A 19,366-nucleotide genomic window follows, 5' to 3' on the forward strand; every position below is an offset into this window, starting at 1 on the left:
AGGATACTAAGTTGAGTCAGCAGTAGTCTTATTTATTGGCTGTTTTACCTTTACTCAGATCTGTGGACAGCACCATGTGTTTTTGTATTTATGCATTTACATAGATGTCTGAGCTTATGTCCCAGATGTATTTTTTCCTGCGTAGTTGTTGTATATTGGGAGATACTTTCAATTTTGATAGATCTTGTGGTGCTTTTTGCTCAGGTAGGAGAATCCACTGGATTTGAGGTTGCACCTCCTAATTATGTTGGAATTGATCATTATTTTGTGTGTTCATGGTTAAATGTAGCAAAAAAGGGAAGGGGTGGCCTGCTCCATAAATGCTAGAAGTAATAGTCAATTGGCTCCTGTGTTTAAAAAATTAACAAAAAATACATAGCAAATTAGTGAGAGTCTCTTGTATAAATAAAGATGCAGTATGGTGTTTTGTAAGTACTGTTTAGCTTATTCTTGCTCTGATTAAATTTTCTTGCCTAGTCTTTTAATGTTGCTGGTGTGGTTTCTTCATGTTGTCTACAGATGTGATATCCAGAACATCTAGTAGTCCTGTGTTTATCTCAAGTGAGCATTGTATGTAATTTTTAATATAGCTTCTTCAATAAGGTGCGATGTGAGAACTCAGAAGGGATTGCAACAAAATTAACAGTGGGTTTGGATCCTTTCTGTTATTCTAGGCTATGTGAGAAGAACTGTGAGCAAGTGAATGATTTATGGAATAGCATCTGACAAAATTTCCTTTGACTGTGTTGAAACAAGAGCATGTGGTGTTGAAATTAATGAGGTCTACTTGTGTGCACGTTGTGGACAGAGAGGAGGACTGAACCTTGATTCAGACATTATCTACTTACTTTCACATTCATGTGCTTCAAGCAGTAGAATGTGACTGCTATTTTACTTAAAAAAAACCCAACAAAAACAACTAAAAACCACCAACCCTCTTTTACAATAAAATAAAATCTTTTTATCTCTTTTGGGTAAAAAAAAATCATTAAAAAAATCTTGATTACTACTCTTAATTATTGCAGATAAAGCCTAAAGACTAAGGTACTGCGTTAGTGAACTTGAAGGAACAGAACATATTGCTTTATGCGCAAAGGTAACAAGTAAACTGGAAAAATATGTTATCCCCTTTTCAGCAGCAAGGACGTGCTGTACGAGAAAAGCTGTATGTGAATATCCATTTCCATCAGTGGATGGAAAAAGGCATTGATCAACCTGAGTTCTCTCCTCACCTGCACAAACTGTTGGCAATGGGCCAGCCCTCTCTGTGGCTACGTGTAGCATCGTCATAGAGACAATTTAAATTGTCATGAGAGCCACTGAAAAATTATGCTACTGAATCTGCAGGTTAAGTTTAAAAAAAAAAATCATTCCATATTTTAAAATGCAGTTTTGACACTGGCTTAGCAAGTGACATGTATATACATACACAGTGAGGGAGGGATTTCTGGGCATTTGTGTCCTCCCCGCTGAAGTCAGTGTGTTTGAATGTTCTGTACCATATGAAGTATCTTAGGTCACAGAAATTCAAGGAATTTCAGCCATGCTTAGGTACAAGATCTTTCCCATGAAACTTCTTTTGGTGGAAGGATTTCTTAGAAAGGAAAACACTTAATAAGTGCAAGAGCACATCCCTGGCCAGGGCTAAGCCCACCTTCCCCCATGGTGCTCCCTGAGGTGGGGCTCCCCTGGGACTGCTCTGGGCAATGCGGGGACCAGAGCAGGTCCTCAGCCTGTTGTCGTGGTTTAACCCCAGTCGGCAATTAAGCACCATACAGCCGCTCACTCACCGGCTGAAACCAGGACACCCGTGAAGTGGAGGTGCTCAGGCTCTGTCTTGCAGAATTACCCCAAGGACGATGTAGCCTGCGCCTGTGCAGTATAGTCGTGGGGGTCCCAGCACTGCACAGGCAGAGGGGATCCCCTTTCTCTGCTCTGGAGCCTGGAAACATAACAAAGCTCATAGAGATGCCTCTTACCATTAACTTGCTACCCCATTTGGTTTCTATGAGGGTTTCCACTTTTAAAAAAAAGTTTATTTTAATTTTTTGTGACATTTTGATTCTCCAGCCTGTTTTAGTTCAGTGCTGTAAGGAAGCAGTGTTTTGGTGATGGCCGTGGTGTCTGTACTGTCTGCCCCTTTCCTCCCTGTCCCCAGTAATCCTGATTCCCTTGGCCAGTTTCATGCATATTTAAGGGAGGAGTGGAACATTAAACCCCAACAATAGGGATATGGTCACCTCCACCCCCAAAATTATTTTGTGACCCACCAGCAGCTGAGAGAAAGAACACTTTGTTTCCCAGACCGCCAGAGGCGATTCCCAGCCAGGCGGTCAGCACGTGCATGTTAGCTGGTTGATGGCGAGATGCAAAGTGTAGGTAGGGGACACAGGGACATAGAGCTGCGGTGGTGCATCTGCTGCAGAGGGGTCTGCTCTCAGGGGGTTGCTACGGATGGTGTCTAAAAATGTGGGGGTTTTTTTGTTTAGTATCTTCCTAACTATCTTTTATAATCTCTTTCGTTTTAATGTGCTGTAACTTGGATTGTTTGTATCTAGAGTTGTTTGCAAGGCATCTGATGCATCTCAGTGTCACATACCTCTTTTTTGCTCTCTTCCTCATTTTACATGCTGCTTTCCTCCTGGGTTAATCTGGGCTGCTGACATGAGCAAAATTGGCAGCTGCAAATAAAACCTCACTTAACTTACTAATCGCATGCTAAATACCAGGGGGGCAGCAATGTCACTTGTGTATTCACACTTTTTATGTAATACTGTTTATGATAGAATAGTATATTGGCAGGGCAGACTTAAGAAAGTGAGCTGTCCTCTTGCTTCTGGTTTCTTGATCTATTTTTATGGAAGCAGAATTTCTCTTAACAAGCTCTCTGCCTCCAATTCTAATTTCCTCTGCTGACGTGCATTCCTTGTGGATGTTTTGATGAAATTTCTGCATCAGAAAGTAGTAAATTTTCTAATATAGGATCTTAAAATATTGGTGGCAAAGTGCTGTCTTTATTTTCTCGCTATAAGGGTAACACGGCTCCCTTCGTGTTTACTATGGATCTTAAATGTATATTTTATGATTGCTAAATTCAAAGTTCCTTGTCAGTGTTATTGCTGTTACAATTTAGTAGTGCACAGGATTCTAATCCTAGCTCAGGACCCTGGTGCCTAGCACTACACCCAGAAAACATGAGAGCTAAACACATATTTAATGGTTCATTTCTTTGTATTTAAAAAAACAAACACACAGAGAGAACCTGCTATCCCAGCAGATGTTTCCATCTCTAAAAGTGCACTGTACTCCCGGATCGGTACCTCGGATGCAGAAAGCACCACGGGTCTTCTCTACCCCCAGCAAGACTTAGACTCTGCACTACGACTCGCCAGAGCAGAGGTAATTTTCTTCAGACTTTGGAAAAGGAAATGTGCCCCTTGTAGTTTCCTTCTTTCCTGTTTTCTCCCAAATGATTCCTATTACGAACACTTGTTCTGTTCTTGAAACCATCCTCAGCCGTGCTAAAGCCACGCTAGGGGCTACCAAAGCAAAAGGCACTACGCTGTAAGTTTTACTTTTTTTGACATAAGTGAAAAGCAGACATTATATGAAAATAAATCTTTATTGTTTTTGACCTCAAATGTGCTCTGTGCATCTTGACATTGCTATACAATTATATAAAAATTGTAAGATGCTAGAAATGGGAATAAAATTATGTCTTTTACAAAGCTACATATAAGATTAGTCTGGCTAATAATAACAATTAAAAAATGGGTACAATCTAGTGTTAGAGTATTCCAAACTTCATGATAAATTGTGTGAACGAAAGGAGCACAAAGGAACACAGTCCTTTGGGTATAAAATTTCATGGACAGTCAGCCCGCCCTAAATATGCATGCAGAAGCAGTAGAACCCCCTTAGAGGACAAACCAGGGGACCATGTTCCAAACCCATGTACAGAAGTATTTCAGGTTTGGCACCAGGTCAAATCAGACACGGTGTAGTGTAATATAGTATTTCTTGAAAAGCGTCCTTGTTATAATCAGGAATGAAACGTGAAACAAGAACATTGCATCTACTTTCCTAAGTTAGTTTTTCAAAACTTGAGTATGATTTCACATCCGAACTTTTTTAATTGCACCTTGCAGTCTGAAAAGAGAAAAAAGTCACTGGGGATGCATATATTTGAACACATTATGCACTTGAAAACTATACCTCTGTTAATTAGGATTTGATATTAAATCAAATATTGTACAGTTACTTAATTTCCTCTTTAATGGATCACTTGGTTTTACTGGGCTTTTCTTCCTTTGCTTTCTCTGTTTCAGATAGTGGCCAAGGAAAGAGAAGTATCTGAGTGGAAAGAGAAATATGAAGAAAGCAGAAGGGAAGTGATGGAAATGAGGTGGGTTATTAACTTGTCACTAATCACACTGACAGAAAGTCTCATTTCAGCCTCAGATAGTACACAGAGTACCATGATTGTACAACTGTTTTGGTTAGCTGAATTTGTTTCGTTATTTTTAACTGCAGGCTTTGGATTGATCCTAAACTGATACTTTGTCTTTGCTCTGCATGGTGGGCACCCCAGTTCAGGGTAATCATTGAAAACTTCTATGTTGCTAATCTAATTTACATCCTCAAAATACTGAGATAAGAGAAGTCTTAATCTAGGTTAATGTAAGGGAAGAATTTCCTCCAGTTTGTGCTGTGAATTCTCACGTGGATTGCATAGCGATGTTTCTGTTGCCTGACTGAATGAGTCTGCCTGCAGAGCTGGCAGAGGTACGCACGTGCTAATTTAAAATTCACTCTCCACAAATAGTTTTGCCAACAGAAGAAAGAACGTGAAGGTTTGCAGATAGGTATGAGTAGTACAGGCTCCCTCCAGGACATTATTGTAAAAAGTTTCTTTAACAATAGAAAACAAAAACCCAGTTGCCAGTAGAAAAACATTTCTTGCAGAGGAACCACTCTGGTCTCTGAGAGTTGACTTTCAAGGAGATTCTACGCCCTTTTCTTTGAACTGAGCTGATTTTTTAATTAGTGCACACACTAAGCTTGATTTTAGTTAAGCAATATTTATCTTGGATTTTGCTGCTCCACCTGATAGCTGACAGAAGGACCCTGAGCTTTTCAGTTTATTCTAGTTGTATCTGTTCTATTCTATTTCTCCTTGCAAACCTGCCTCTGTTACATTAAATATCTGTATACTGGAACATAACTGGTTTGACTTTCCTTCCCAGCCCAGGTCCTACCACTTGCAAGGGTGACAACAAAATCACTGTAGTGGATGAGGTGAGCGGTGTTGCTCAAAGAATCATTATTGCTTCCCATTTAGTCAGTTGAAAGTTTCAGCCTTTCTTTTTTTACAGTGGTAATACCATAAGAACGACATACCTATGAGCTTGACCTGCTCATCGATCTGAATCTGAGGAAGCCATCAATTGCAAAAGAGAATGTATAAAAATATTTCATGGAGTCTTTAAAGCCTATTATTTTCTACCTTCAAACAGACAGAAAAACCATCCCCCACTCCTTAACTCATAAATAAAAGGAAACTGTCAGATTATTTTAGCATCCTTCTTTTAAATAATAATAATTTCTGCAATCGCTTCTGAGACTGAATTTTCTTCAAAATCACTTCTGTTCTAGCACCAGCTTCTTCCCAAAATTAAATGTCTCAGTGGTTTAAAGCTAAAGCCAGTGAGCTGTATCAAGTGATGACCTGCATATGTAATTCCTGCTTATATCCAGGAAAGCTGTACTTAGCGAGTAAGGGTAAAAGGGAACTGTGGTGCAGAACATGGCAAACGCTAGCATGGATGCCAGGAGTCGCACATGGCAGATTTGAATAGCGGCAGCTCAGGGCTTTGAGCCAAAGCATCTTAAGAGAAGCATCTGCAAAAGGCAAGGGCAGCCACTTTATTTCTTTCAGAAAACCATCTCCCAGCGCCCAGCTGAATTATCTCACCTCTCTTGTGCTCTGCTTGGGAAAGGAAACAAAACCCTGGCATAGCCTTCAAATGCATAGTGAGGCAAAATGGAAAGGAGCTGCTGCAAGCAGTCAAACCAAGGAAGCAAAACAAGGAATGAACAAAATTAGGAAGGAATGTCTCAGCGTTCAGCAGACGCTCAAGTGCGGTACTTGGTCTGTTGTCTAGAAACTGCCTGGGTTCACGTGCCTGCCGGCTGCAAATGGGCACTGACAGAGGTTGCTTATTCCTTAATGAAAGAAGAGCAGGGGGTGACACAGAGCAGCTGGCACACTGTAGATCTGTACCTTCATCTTCCTCACAGTAATTTGGTTGTGTGTCTACACCCTCCGTAAAATTTGATTTGAAAAAAACCACATTATCTAAGCCAAATTTCCCACAGGCACATCACTAGAACACATGGGTGAAAAAAAAAAATCTGCCTAATATTGTCACAAAATGATAAAATATGCATGTGTGCACAAAGAAAGATTTCTCTTGGAAGATTAAATGTTGAAACAGTCCATGTGTGGTAAATTAGGGATGCAGCAATTAGATATGACATAATGATAAGCAAGGAGTGAAGGGATTATCTAGAGTTACAAGCACAAAAGCATCACTTTCCACAGGAGGAGAAGCAATGCTCCTTTACCCAAGTCCTGCATACTCTACCTGGAATATCCTGAGTTCAGCTAAGTTTCCAGAAGAACGTCAGACTGGAGGAAATTCCACTCCAGAGAACAGCAGCCAAGATGAGAAGTTGAAATAATGTAATAACTAACCCCTAGCTAAACGAGGGTGAGCTGTACCATAATCCCAGGGTACAACCAGAGGCAGGCAAGAAATATTTAAATATGGTTATTTGGAGGTCTAATTGATTATGCCTCAGTAAGGGAAGTCAAGCAGATTACCTCCGAGATCCTTGGTAGCCCTGGATTTTGGTATTTTTAGGACTTACGAAATTGCAGGAAGTCAATAAATAGACTGAATGTCTAAAATACCAAAAGTTGAGCCTATGCAGCATGTCAAGCTAGGGTTAAGATGTGCCATCACAGAGAGGAATGATGTGGCCAGCATCCTTTGGTTCCCCAGCCATAATGACCGTTATTCAGGCTGCTTGACTGAAAGAGGCCTTTGACATGAATCTGGAGCAAGACTTCACTTGACTACCTTCCTTTCCAAATTGAATATTATTAAAATCAATGTGCCATTGCAGTACCCACTTCTATTGAACAGCTGCCACATGATTCATAAGGCTGGTACCTACTTGAACTGGTAAACATAAGAAATAGATAATGTTATTTCACTTTGCTGCCAACTTCCATGGTGCAGCCTAGTCTGGGAAGTGCTGTAGTGGTGTAACAGTGTTTAATGTCCTGTTAGTTGCCCTGAGTCCTTGGCTTCGTTTTCTAGGATGATAAAACTTCCTAAAGGTGCCTGGTGTTACAAGGATGTGACATGGCTTTAAAATCCTTACTGCTTACAGCAGGCTTTTGAGGTAATCTTCTTTGGACATGAAACCAATCCCTTCCTTTTAGGGGAAAATCCTTGCAGCTCTTTGCTCTCAAAAGTGTCATTTATGGTTAAAAAAAAAAAAAAAGAAAAATAAAAAAGCCAATTAAAACAACAGGACTGACAGCAGGGAAAGCAGCATCTGAGGAGATCCCAGTGGAGGAAGCGGCTGGAGGCACAGCGAGCTGCGCAGAGATGGGCTTTGGTCCCAGTACCAAAAATTGTTTTTACCTGAAGTCTGAGCGAGGTCAGCGGGGTGCGCAGCTGTAAACCCCCAGCTCTGCTGAGTGCACTGCAGGACCAGGGCAAGTGAGACGCTACTGACCTTTGGGGCAAGTGGCCTTCTCAGGGGTTTCTGGGCTTTGTTTGCAGTTCAGATGTGAGACAGGCAGTACTGGAGTTACTGCATTAGTTTTTTGGGAGCTCTGCAAGTTTCTCCTTTCCTTACTGACTTTTGTCTCAGGATCCTTTCTGTAACCTCACCAACTGCAGCAGACTTCTCTAAAACGGAGCAAGTGAAAATGAGCTAAGACTTCAAAAGAGGCGTATTCAAATACCAGTGAGCAATTTTGAATATCCACTTCAGATGAAGTGTGAGGTAATTTTGTTTTTTGTAGAGTCCTATGTGGCTCATGAATCAAAGTACGTATCAAGCTAGTCTCATTTCATTAGCTTTATTTGGCTCTGGGAAGGGACGGATCATCTTTCTAAATCACATTTAATCTGCTTATTTTGGCTAACCTTTTTACAAGAAGGAAATTCAAAGCCTACCATAAGTATAGGAAATAAAATAGTCTTAAAAGTAACATTTTGCCACTTCTGTTTTAAAAACAGATTTGGGAAATAGGACATGATGGATTTTGTGCTACATAATTGAATATTTTGGTCTTGTTCTCTTAAGTGCTAATGGATCATTTAGTCACATTTGGAGAGTGGAAGATTAGATATATTTTGGATGAGGGCCAACTATACTCCTGTTAGGTTTACTTGCTACCAATTATAACTTTACTTATCATTTACATTAAAAATAAGTAAGCACAAACATGGAGAAGAGGGGAGAAATAATGGAAAAGTCAGACTCTTTGTAACTCTTGAATTAGACCAATGTGAGTATGTTTATATTTAAATCATGATTGGTAATGTACTTTGGGCATGTTTCAAATAACAGAATTTGTTTCAAAGCAATCCCTTTTCCCTCCCCCACCTATATTGATTTACATGGAGAATTAAAAATCAGGTGCAATGTTTAAACTGTTAGTTTTATTTGTTACTCAGGTAATAAGGAGCATATAAAAGTGTGAAGGGGTTCTGTATCTCTTTTGAAATACCATAGTTCAGTTATTGAGTAGCAATATTTTCTAAGTAAGCATTAGCAATTATGAAGTTTGCCAAAAGCTTTTCTTTTTTTTCCCTCTTATAGGAAAATAGTTTCAGAATATGAGAAGACGATTGCTCAGATGATAGGTAGGTGTTTCTACTCTGAAAGATGCTATCCTCCACTCTGATTTTCTGAAGAGAGCCTAGAAACATGGTTGAAGTCTGTGGGCTTCATTTTGATGCTAGCTACATCTGCTGATGCTGCTGGGAATTGTGAATGCATCTGAGGACACCAGTGTGTGCTGCCAGGTTGTGATGAAAAGCTAGGGCTTCATTTCACAGAAAGCAGCCCCCGAGGCAGTCCAGGTAATACAGAAGGGTCAGGGATTTTTTTCTGCATCAAAGCAAACTGTCCCATAGGAAACATGTTCAAATGCTTTGCCCAGAACTCATGGGTGTCTCTGGGAGAGACTTTCAATGACCTAAAAACCCTTTAGTCATCCGCTCCCAACTGTTTAATGGGAGATACCAAACTTAGCTCTTTACAACAGGGATTATCTGTGCTAAGTGCATTCGTCAGACCAAAACCTAGATTAACTCCAATCCCAGCTGAGAGATTATGAGTGGCCAATCCACCTCCCCAGTTATTTACTGACATAGGGGTCTCCTTTAAGGTCTAAATTATGACATGTTTTGCCTCACAATAATTAGAAAACACCTTTGTTAATAGCATGCCCCACAAATGAAAAACACTACGTGCAGTAGTATTTCAAAACCAAAGGTTGCAGGACTCATTTGCTTCCTTGGTGCGGGAGGTCTGGCCCCTGTGATGTGATTTTAAAGCCTCCTCATAAGATTTCCAAACTTATTTTTCTTAGTCTGGCTGTAGAAAGCGCCAGTGGCCTGTGCTGCCCTGTACTGCTTCAGCTCGAGCTGTCTCCCAGAAAGGCAAATGGCTGAGCGGGGTTGTGGGTTCTCTATGGCCAAACTTGCTGGGAAGAGCAGGAAAAGAAGCAGTGGCTGATGAGAAAGCAGGACCAAGCTCATCTGGACAAGCTCGAGTAAAGCAGCAGAGAACTGTGAAATATTGTTAAAAGCCATTAGGAGTAGCCTCGGAGTTAAATCTGGGCTGTGAGATGCATGAGAAAGGCTAGCCTAGCTAATGATACCTGCGAGCAGGGAGTGTTATGAATCCAGCCTGTTTGCACTGTGTTTATTGAAAAATAAAAAGAAAGAAATTATTCCTCTTACTCCCCCTGAGAGAACTGTCACAGACAGTACAGTGTGCCAGGAACACAACAGGCATACCTGCATCTTTGTAACAGGTTTTTAATAGGGAAGGATTTTTATTACAGCTATCAACATATCGTATTGGTTTGCCCCTTTTAAAATTGACAGTCCCTTCATATACAGTCAGTATTGTGTGACCCCCAAATTTTTGGTTTCTTTTAAATTGGTTTTGTTTTAATTAACGCTTGAGTTGTGTTTACATACATTTGTAGCGAATTTGCTTATTTTTGCCCAAAGAGAGTAGGGGGAAGTAGTTCAATGTCGGGTGCTTTTGCTGCCTTCCTGCATTTCTCAGTCGTTGGGAGACACCCCAGCCTCCTTTCAAGTGAAGAGAAAGATGGACCTATAAATAAATAAATAAATAAATAAATAATGTTATGGTAATATCAATAAATAAAATAAATAACAAAATATACAAAAATGAATAATATATAGTAATAATACCTGGCTTCATTCTTTATGGTGTTATGCCTCTGTTGCCTTTTGTGTGTACAACTGAGCAAATTTGCCTGCCTTCTGACATAACGTCTGTCATTCTTATCATGCAGGTGTTAAAATAGGAGTGACCAGAGTATGCAAAGAACTTAATTCATTTTGGTTTACACTAAACACACTCTGGTACGGCTTTGTCCCTGAACGTGGTCATTCATATGTACAAACACAGGACCTGTCCTTTTCTCCCAAGCATATGCATATAGTTAGCAACAGAAGTTTCTTTTGATAACAAAATCAAATTCTATTTTTGAGAGACAGATTTAAAAAAAAAATTCAAATTGTGAGACCACAGTGCAACAAGAAGTATAGAATAGGAGTGCTAAGGCAAAGGCACAGCCATGGCGTACATAGTAAATTCTACAATTACCATTTCCTCTTGTTGCAAAGAAATCAAGGATAATTAAAGCATCGGGCCATTGACCACTGAGGAAGTAAAAAGAACTTTAAACTTCAAATTCAGAGTATCAGTTAAAGTCTTTCAAATGATCTATGGCAAGTTTTTAAGAGCTATGGCTATAAATAATGTAATTTGCTGTCCATTTGCAAAGGAACGGAAACAACAACAGTGACACAGAAAGCATATGTTAATTAGAGCAGTATGCAAATTCTACAGCATGGTAACATGTTAAATGTGAGGCTTCCTCTCCCTGCATTTAATGTAAATTCTTGATCTAATTGTCCCACTTTCTCCTGTCATTTGTCGTAAATTACTGTCCCTTTTGATAAAGGAATTCACTCATCCAAATGCCACGTTGTGGAGGAAAATGATTGTCTGTGTGCTATTTGCATATACTTCACTGAACTATTATCACAATAATGCCTTACTGCTAAAGCAAAATAGGCATTTTAACAAAAGAAATGCCTGTGCTGTTTCTATTTATGATTTAACCCTTCTGAGCTATTTATACAGCCCTGCTAGGAGGGCATTACAAGTGAACCAATTTCACAAATCCCTTTCATGAATATTCAGTGTGGTTGATAGGTCCTGCTCAGCTTTTTATAGGTTGTCATGTGTATTGAAAATATTCCATATTAACAATATATGATCGTGCATGTTTGCCTATAAAGGCACTGAAAACATGCATTGCAAACAGTAATTGCCTTTGATTTCAAGGGCTGTGGAATGTCTAGTATTTGCTGTCCTATACATATAGAACCCAATATTACCCAACTTAGCTTATGCAATTAGTTTCATGACACACTGTACAGCCAAAGCTTGCAAGCTGTCAGTGTATAGCTCCTTGTTAGTGTCTCTTTGCATATTTTTTTACTGGTGCTTTAACTTTTTTTCCTCTTTTCTTACACTTGCCTGAGCCCCTAACATATTCTTGTCTATATTGAGGAGGGGGGAGAAAAAAGAACAGGCTTTCCAGGCTAGCCTGCTGCTTGTGCTACTGCTTTGCTGACTGTTGCCCAAGTTTTGCAGCTCACAACTGCGTGGCACTGACAGCTGTATGGAACGGAGCCTGCGTCACCCCGATGCTCAGTGCACCCCACCCTACACACACCTTGATCACAGGCATCCACAGTTCCCTTCCAAAATCCCTGTTGTGGACTTCCTTTTTATTGATGGATTTGTAATGTTGGGGTTTTTTCTGTTAAAAATGTGTCCTTATACTTGTACGTTTAAATACATAATTAAATTTTCATAATGAAAAACAAACAGATGTTATGCTTTGTGCATTACAGGTTGTTGCATTACTTATTTTCTGCTTTCCTAACAATTCCTGATTTTCTATTTTGCTTCCGTTTTTGTTGCTTCTTGCTATTTGCTTGCAAAAACAAAACAGGCAAGCCTGGTAAGTAAAGCTTTTCACCAACTTTCACACCAGCATTTTGCATTTTTAGTTTCTTTTGGTTTTGTTCTCCGTTTGCTGCATTCCCATTAAGTAATGTAAGTAATACTGAGCTGAGCCTGAAAGCGGATCTGCTGTGGTGGTGCTCTGATTCTGTCAATTTGGATAGTGTTAGTCCTGAGCATACTGTTGTTATTGTTGGTGAGCCGTGGACAGTGTGTGTTGCAGACATGGAAGCCATTTAATTAAAATATTTTAATCACATAACCTCATAAATATCTTTAGAAATAAGTATCTGTAACTGCTTAACTAAGATTTGACTGGCAGAGTATTATCAGCACAGTTCCACTAAACACCTTTTGCATTAAAGCTAAATCATAGTTTTAGAAAATATCACATAGATCTTGCAGTCCCCCTCCAGCCAGATGCCAGTTTCTTTTTTCTGTAGTATTTAACCAATTTGGTTTTTAATGTATCATCTTAACTGTTATCTGAGATTATCAGATGCCCCTTTCCTAAAGCTCACTGGAAGCTTTCCCTCTTTTCAATTTATATGTCACTCCCTTCCCCAGTATAAATTCCTGTTTTCCCCTTGGAGTCTAATGAGGCCTCAGCTCGCTCCCCAGTCCGTGGACACCTCTAGCATGTACTGGAAGGGAGAGGAGAAAGGGAGCATCGGATATCACTTGCCCCTAATTCCCATGTGCAAGTTGAAGCAGGGCTGGGGATGAGTGTTGGAGGAGCTGGTCCAGCCGAGGAGAGGGGAGGGCACCGCGATGCACTGGGAGGAACAGGAGGAGCTCGGTAGTTGTGAGGGAGTGAGTCATGAATTACTAACTTTCTAGATTGCCCTAGAAACAAATAAGAAGGAAGTTGCTAAAATACCACAGACAGCAGCCTCAGAAAAAGTAAAGTTGTGACATTAAATACATTTAAGTACATTACGTGATCATGCAAACGGATCCCTTCCCCTGCATGGAGTTGCGACGACAGAGGTTTTGCCAAAGAACAGGATCCTGCCAGTAAGTGTTTTGGAATTAAGCTAGACAGTGTGTAATCTCCAGCGTGATTGAACAAATCTTGTGCTGGAACACAAGGTGACAACTTCTCAGATTTAGAAAAATAAATGAAGGATGACAAATGGTTTTCTCATTTTACTTGAGAATACATTCCTTTTGACATTACGAATGATCACAGAGTGTATTTAAGAAGGCAAAATAGAAAAGAATGTTTGTTTATTTTTTATGAGATGTTAAATGTTATCAAACTGATGTGGCATTACGGGGCTCTGGGTTTCTCACTTCTGCCATATCAAAGGTGTTTATTCACCAGTAAAATAAACTGTTACAACTTCCAGTGCTGCAAACACAGTGCAGGTCCTGAGAGCTTCTCTGGTTCTTTCGACCTTCTGCATCACATAGAGCAAAATAACCTTGGGTCAGGCTCAGTCCCAGCAAGATGCTGTCGGGGGCATGCAGAGGAGCACAGAACATAGCCAACATGAGCTGAGGCACAGCATGGCATCGTCACTGCTCTGGGCTTAGTTAGGCTAGTAAAAAAGTGTATAAAAGGATTTAATATGCAAAAGGAAGAAATTAATCTCAGTTTGGGAATTGAGAGTATCAACTTTGACATTTCAGAGCTGACCAGCACTATGAAATACTTAATTCAGATGAAGACTTCTATTCAAATAAAAAAATGAACTCTTGTTTAGTTCTTTATATTTCAAAATATAAAGGCCTGAATGAAAAGTTGTAGATTCTGAAATGCCCCGTGCTTTTTACGTGGGAGAACTTCTTACCTTATTTTAGTTTCCATCATAGGCAAAGGAAAATGGTAATATAAAACTGCTATGTTTTGCGGCTTGGTTTTCATTTCAGTATCATTCAAAGTAGCCCTTAAAACATGGACACAAGAATCATATTTTAGGATATGAAGCAAACAATGAAGCATTTTGGATGAGGAAATGCCAGACCTTTTCTTCCAGTGTTACGCGGGTATTCCAATTTATTACTAGGTCAGTTCCTTTGAAAAATTCTCTTCCATACGGATTTGGATTCCTGTTGTGTTCTTCCCACCATCCCCGCCTCAAATTTAACTATACCCAGGAGAAGCTTGGAAGATATTTTCTGCAGACCAGAACTTAGAAAGTCTGTCTAATGTTAGATTTCCATTCTGGCACTTGCTACAGTAATCCTAAGAATGAGAGTTTGCAAAACACTGTTTTTCCAAGGGAAGAATTTGAGTTGAATTCCATTAAACAAAGTGCTTTGTTTGTTCAGGATTAGAAGAGATGCCAGGAGATGAAAACCATACATCAGCAATGGCAAATAATTTATTGCCAGTGCTAGTAATGTGCATAAATGTCCTTTCCTTCAGCTAGTGCATCTTCAGGCAAACAAGGGAAATCCAGCACTTGCCTTTTTCAGGGGAACAGCTGAGTTCAGAGTGAAATAAATCATCAGTACAGAGATATATTCACATTTTTCCCCAACATCAAAATATTTAAATACCCCTGTATTTAGCAGCTTTTTTCCAAAACAGGATTGTGTCTTTATATAAAAATGACTTTTCTGGATGCTGCAAACTTGCTAATACACAGCATAGAGCACAGTATAATAGAAACTGTAGATGGTGGTGAAATCAATGTTCTTACTACTACTACCCTTCTGAAAATAACTTTTTTTCCTTCCACTCTCTTCTTTCTAACAGAGGACGAACAGAGGGAGAAATCTGTCTCACATCACACTGTTCAGCAGCTGATAGTGGAGAAGGAACAAGCTTTGGCAGATCTGAACTCAGTGGAGAAATCACTGGCAGATCTTTTCAGGAGATATGAAAAAATGAAAGAAGTATTGGAGGGGTTTCGGAAGGTGAGTCATGTTAAAGTCCCCTCCTTTACAGAGCATAGCTGAGCAGGCTCTCATGTATACCAGTGCTGCTTAACAGAAGGCATGTCTTTGTTTCCAGTTGAATCTGATGTACTACAGTGTGCTGGGGGGAGGGAGAACATGAATGCTCATTTGTGCTTTCATTTTGGAATAGCTTTAAAAAGATGAAGATTTTGCACAAGAGTAACTTGCTCCCATCTGTGACACTGCGATTTCAATAGATGTCACATAACTGCAGGACTTGAGCACATGTCAGGGCTGGCTTCTGGACTGAGCATTCTGTTAAAACCTAGGATGTGAATTCCTCAGGTCAGAGGTTATATCTAAAGTGCGTGACATAACGTAATCCTCAGATGAAGGATTGCACCCATGTATCAAATGCAAACAGAAGAATTGTAAAGCTTTTTGCATTGAGTAATCTTGCCTCAGATGGCCTCTGTGTGGGGGTGTCAGTGTTAGACTGCAGCCCTTAAAATATCTGAATGTGACTCCCGCAAAGAGGTGCCTGTCCTACACTTCAACCTCTTGGATTAAATTTAATGTAATCATCTTCTCATTTAAGAATGAAGAAGTGTTAAAGAAATGCGCGCAGGAATATTTATCGCGAGTAAAGAAGGAAGAGCAGAGGTATCAAGCACTCAAAATTCATGCTGAGGAAAAACTGGACAGGTAATTGATTGTACACATCTCTCTTCGGGAGTTCATGCTTCAGGAGTATTCCTGTGGCTGGACCTTGCACCCCAAACCTGCTTCTTCAATATGCAGAGCACAGGCTGCTCTGTGATGGAGGGTGGAATGAAATGCCATCATGAGAATTTCTGTAATGTGCTGGTGTTTCTTCCAGCTCCTGACCATATAGAACACCTTAAATTTCTATCTTTATCAAATGTCTTCATGTTTCCTTAACGTATTTTCCAGGGAAGATCAAGAAAGAGGCCATTAGCTAGGTTTATGCGGCTATGGAGGGCTGTGCTCAGATATTTGCACCTGCAGCCAGTATTCCTGCCCCCAGAGATTTGCTATTGCCCCTGTGCTGTATTATTGCCCCTGCGTCAATCAGCAGAACAGAACACGTTAAGTGCTGCTCAGCTGTTTCAGTGCAGAATCAGTCAGGCGGTCTCTCCCTTGTAACACTGGTTATCTAAGCTGGATCGGCCCAACTTGTGCTGAGGGCAACGAGGAATAGTTGCACAAAAGATGGTGCCAGATGTGCATGGATAGTAACTCCTCCAGCCACCGTTAAGGAGCGAACATCAGATTGTGGCTTAAGAGAGGCAGCTCTGGTTGATTCCCCCCCCCCATGCTTCCATGTAATGACCAATTAAGCATTTCTAGGGATTATATTCAGGACTCATATTACAGTCCCCTAGACCCAAGAGATGTTTCCAAAATGTCACTAGGATTGATCAGTGCCTAAAACAAAGACAGACTTGGATTTGCTTTCAAGCTGTTGTCCCAGCTGTGAGTCTAGTCTGTAAGAACTGGAGATCAGGTTTAGAAACTGCCATAAAACACTTCTACCTAAGGGATGTTTGTGACCCCAGCACAGATATCTGAGAGAAGCATGAAGGGAATGACACAGACATTAAGAAAAGACTTTGCAGCCTCTGCTGAGCAAGAGAGGGAGTCATGAAAAGTCTCTAGGGACAAGTCTCAGAATACTTTCAAAGACATGCAGAAAGTAGCCCTGACCTCACCACCCGTCTGTTAAGATGCAGTCCGTCCTTTGGTACCCGCTGTCCTTTCCTGTAGAGAACCTGACGTGACAAAAATCTATGTTTTTCTAGAGCCAATGCTGAAATTGCACAAGTGAGAGGCAAGGCTCAGCAAGAGCAAGCAGCGTATCAGGCCAGCCTTCGTAAAGAGCAGCTGAAAGTGGACGCATTGGAAAGAACACTGGAACAAAAGGTAAACAGCAATTCAGCTCTTTTAACACAGAAGTCAACAGGGTGACCAAAGTTAAGTGAAACTTCCCAGAGTGGCTGCATCCAGCTCTCTTCTGGAGCTCAGACCACAGCCAAGGTCTGCCCGAGGACCTCTCCAGCTCCTCACATCCAGCTGGCCCGGCAGCTCCCCAGCCCCCAGGGAGAGCAGAGATGCCCAACCCTTATAACAAAATCAGCAGTGTGCACCGGGCAGTTCGGGCAAATGGACCCATCTGCCAGGCTTTGATCTCAGCCACCGGCCAGCGCTCAGGGCTGATTCAGACTCGGTCAAAGCTCAGTGGGCACCTGTGTACCAAGCAGGGCCCTTGGTTTGCTTTGGTTCTCCGGTTTAAGATCTCTCTGTCTTAGTTCTTCTTTCGTTTTTTGTTTCCATTTTTAGTTTTAGCTGTAATTCCAACGCTAGCTTACATGCCTCCACTGTTAACATAGACAAAATGATCAGATACGGATCTGTACGGCTTAGGGCAAAAATGACTGTAGGAAATCCCTATTTATATTTCATGTTCTCTAGCTCAGCAAAGGAGCTTGCTTTCAGTATAGTACAGCTCGTCCTTGCTTAGAGCCCCTGGAAAACAGAGTGAAAATAATGCTAGAAATGTGCAGCCTAGAAACAAATTTACACTATGTATTATTATCGTGTGCTAGGAATGACTGCTATAAAGCTGTGTGCTTTAGTGCTAAATTGTATTTATTGAAGTCGGAGGAGCTGTATGTGGAAATAAGTAAGCATATTGTTTGAAAGCACCATACGTAGCTGTACTATGTGTGCATATATATATCTATATATATCTGTCTCTCTATATAGATGTTCTGTTCTCAGTATTGGAGAAAACTTAGTTGTCCCACACTTTGCCCAAAGGTTGGATAATTAAAAAAAAAACAACCCTTATCTTAATGCAACAACATGTTTCATAATACTTAATATTGCCTTTTATTTTCCAGAATAAAGAGATAGAAGAATTAACAAAGATTTGTGATGAACTGATTGCCAAAATGGGGAAAAGCTAACTTTTAACCAAATTTCTGGACTTCAATATTGAGTGCAATATGACCATTGGCACACTGATGTCCATACATTTATGTGGACAGGTTATATTTTCACTTTTTCGTATGCACTACTGTATTTTCTTTCTAAATAAAGTTGATTTAATTGTATGCAGTACTAAGATGACTATCAGAATTTCTTGCTATTGTTTGCATTTTCATAGTATAATTCATAGCAAGTTGATCTCAAAGTTCCTGTATCAGGGAGATGGTCAAGTTCTCTAAGAAATTACAAATTGCTGATCCTAGCCTTCCCTTTGTACATGAGTTCCCATGTTGGATGTCTTTTGAATTTAATATAAACATGTATTACTTGCATGGGGACTCTTGCCTTAAGGAGTGTAAACTTTATCTGCATTTGCTGATTTGTAAAATAAAATTAAAAATGAAAAAAAAAAGAAAATGCATGTCACTTAAATGAAATTCTCTATTGTAAATAAATTTTTTCGTCGAAAGTTGAAGATAAGTATGGCTCTGTTTTATGTACTTCACTTGCTTACTTCACGTGCAGTGCCAGATACAGCAGCTCTTATTAAGGGGCTCCTCCATAGAAAGCACTTCATGGGTCACTGCTTGGAGCACTCCGTGGGTCACAAGAATATACTACTTATGTGCACATATCTATGTCTATATCTTGCTCTCCCTATAAATATATATATGCTAGATTTGGACCATTCACGTCCCAAGAATAGGCTTATTCCTCAAAAATGTTTAATACTCTGACCCTGATCCAGCGAATCACATAGGCAAACGTAATGAGACTCCATGAGCTGGAGGCTGTGACACGCGATGATGGGACGGTGGGTTTTAAGCATATCTATCATTGAAAGGTGAATACATTTTCTTCTTCCTGCTGCTGGAGGAATTTGCCTGCAGGGTTTGTGGAGACGAAGTATGTGTGATTAGAAGTACAACCCGAATAAGCTAGGTAAGCAGCATTCTCGCACACCTCTTTATCCTATAAGTTATCCTCTACAGAAGATTAGGTATGTAAGATAAGTATTAAGGCTTTAATGGCAAACGAACTGCTTTCTTTGACTAATGGGACATCTCTTGTATCTCCATGATGTGGACAGTCTTCAGCCTGGTTCTTGTCAGCT

At 40.3% G+C, this 19,366-nt stretch overlaps 1 protein-coding gene across 11 annotated transcripts in view; it reads left to right on the forward strand.

Moving 5' to 3' along the window:
• TACC2 (transforming acidic coiled-coil containing protein 2) overlaps positions 1 to 18,727 on the forward strand; it is a 151,296-nt gene extending 132,569 nt beyond the window's left edge. For all 11 annotated transcript variants that reach the window (XM_009277926.1, XM_009277924.1, XM_009277930.1 and 8 more), the window contains 7 exons: positions 3,256 to 3,399; positions 4,329 to 4,405; positions 8,908 to 8,951; positions 15,098 to 15,258; positions 15,839 to 15,945; positions 17,064 to 17,184; positions 18,165 to 18,727. In XM_009277926.1, coding sequence (XP_009276201.1) covers positions 3,256 to 3,399; positions 4,329 to 4,405; positions 8,908 to 8,951; positions 15,098 to 15,258; positions 15,839 to 15,945; positions 17,064 to 17,184; positions 18,165 to 18,230 — 720 coding nt within the window. In that variant the 3' untranslated portion in view covers positions 18,231 to 18,727. The remainder of the gene's footprint in view (positions 1 to 3,255; positions 3,400 to 4,328; positions 4,406 to 8,907; positions 8,952 to 15,097; positions 15,259 to 15,838; positions 15,946 to 17,063; positions 17,185 to 18,164) is intronic.
• Positions 18,728 to 19,366: the final 639 nt, after the last annotated feature.

The sequence above is a fragment of the Aptenodytes forsteri genome, unplaced genomic scaffold (assembly GCF_000699145.1).
Source record: "Aptenodytes forsteri isolate BGI_AS27 unplaced genomic scaffold, ASM69914v1 Scaffold15, whole genome shotgun sequence".
NCBI classification, from domain to species: Eukaryota; Metazoa; Chordata; class Aves; order Sphenisciformes; family Spheniscidae; genus Aptenodytes; species Aptenodytes forsteri.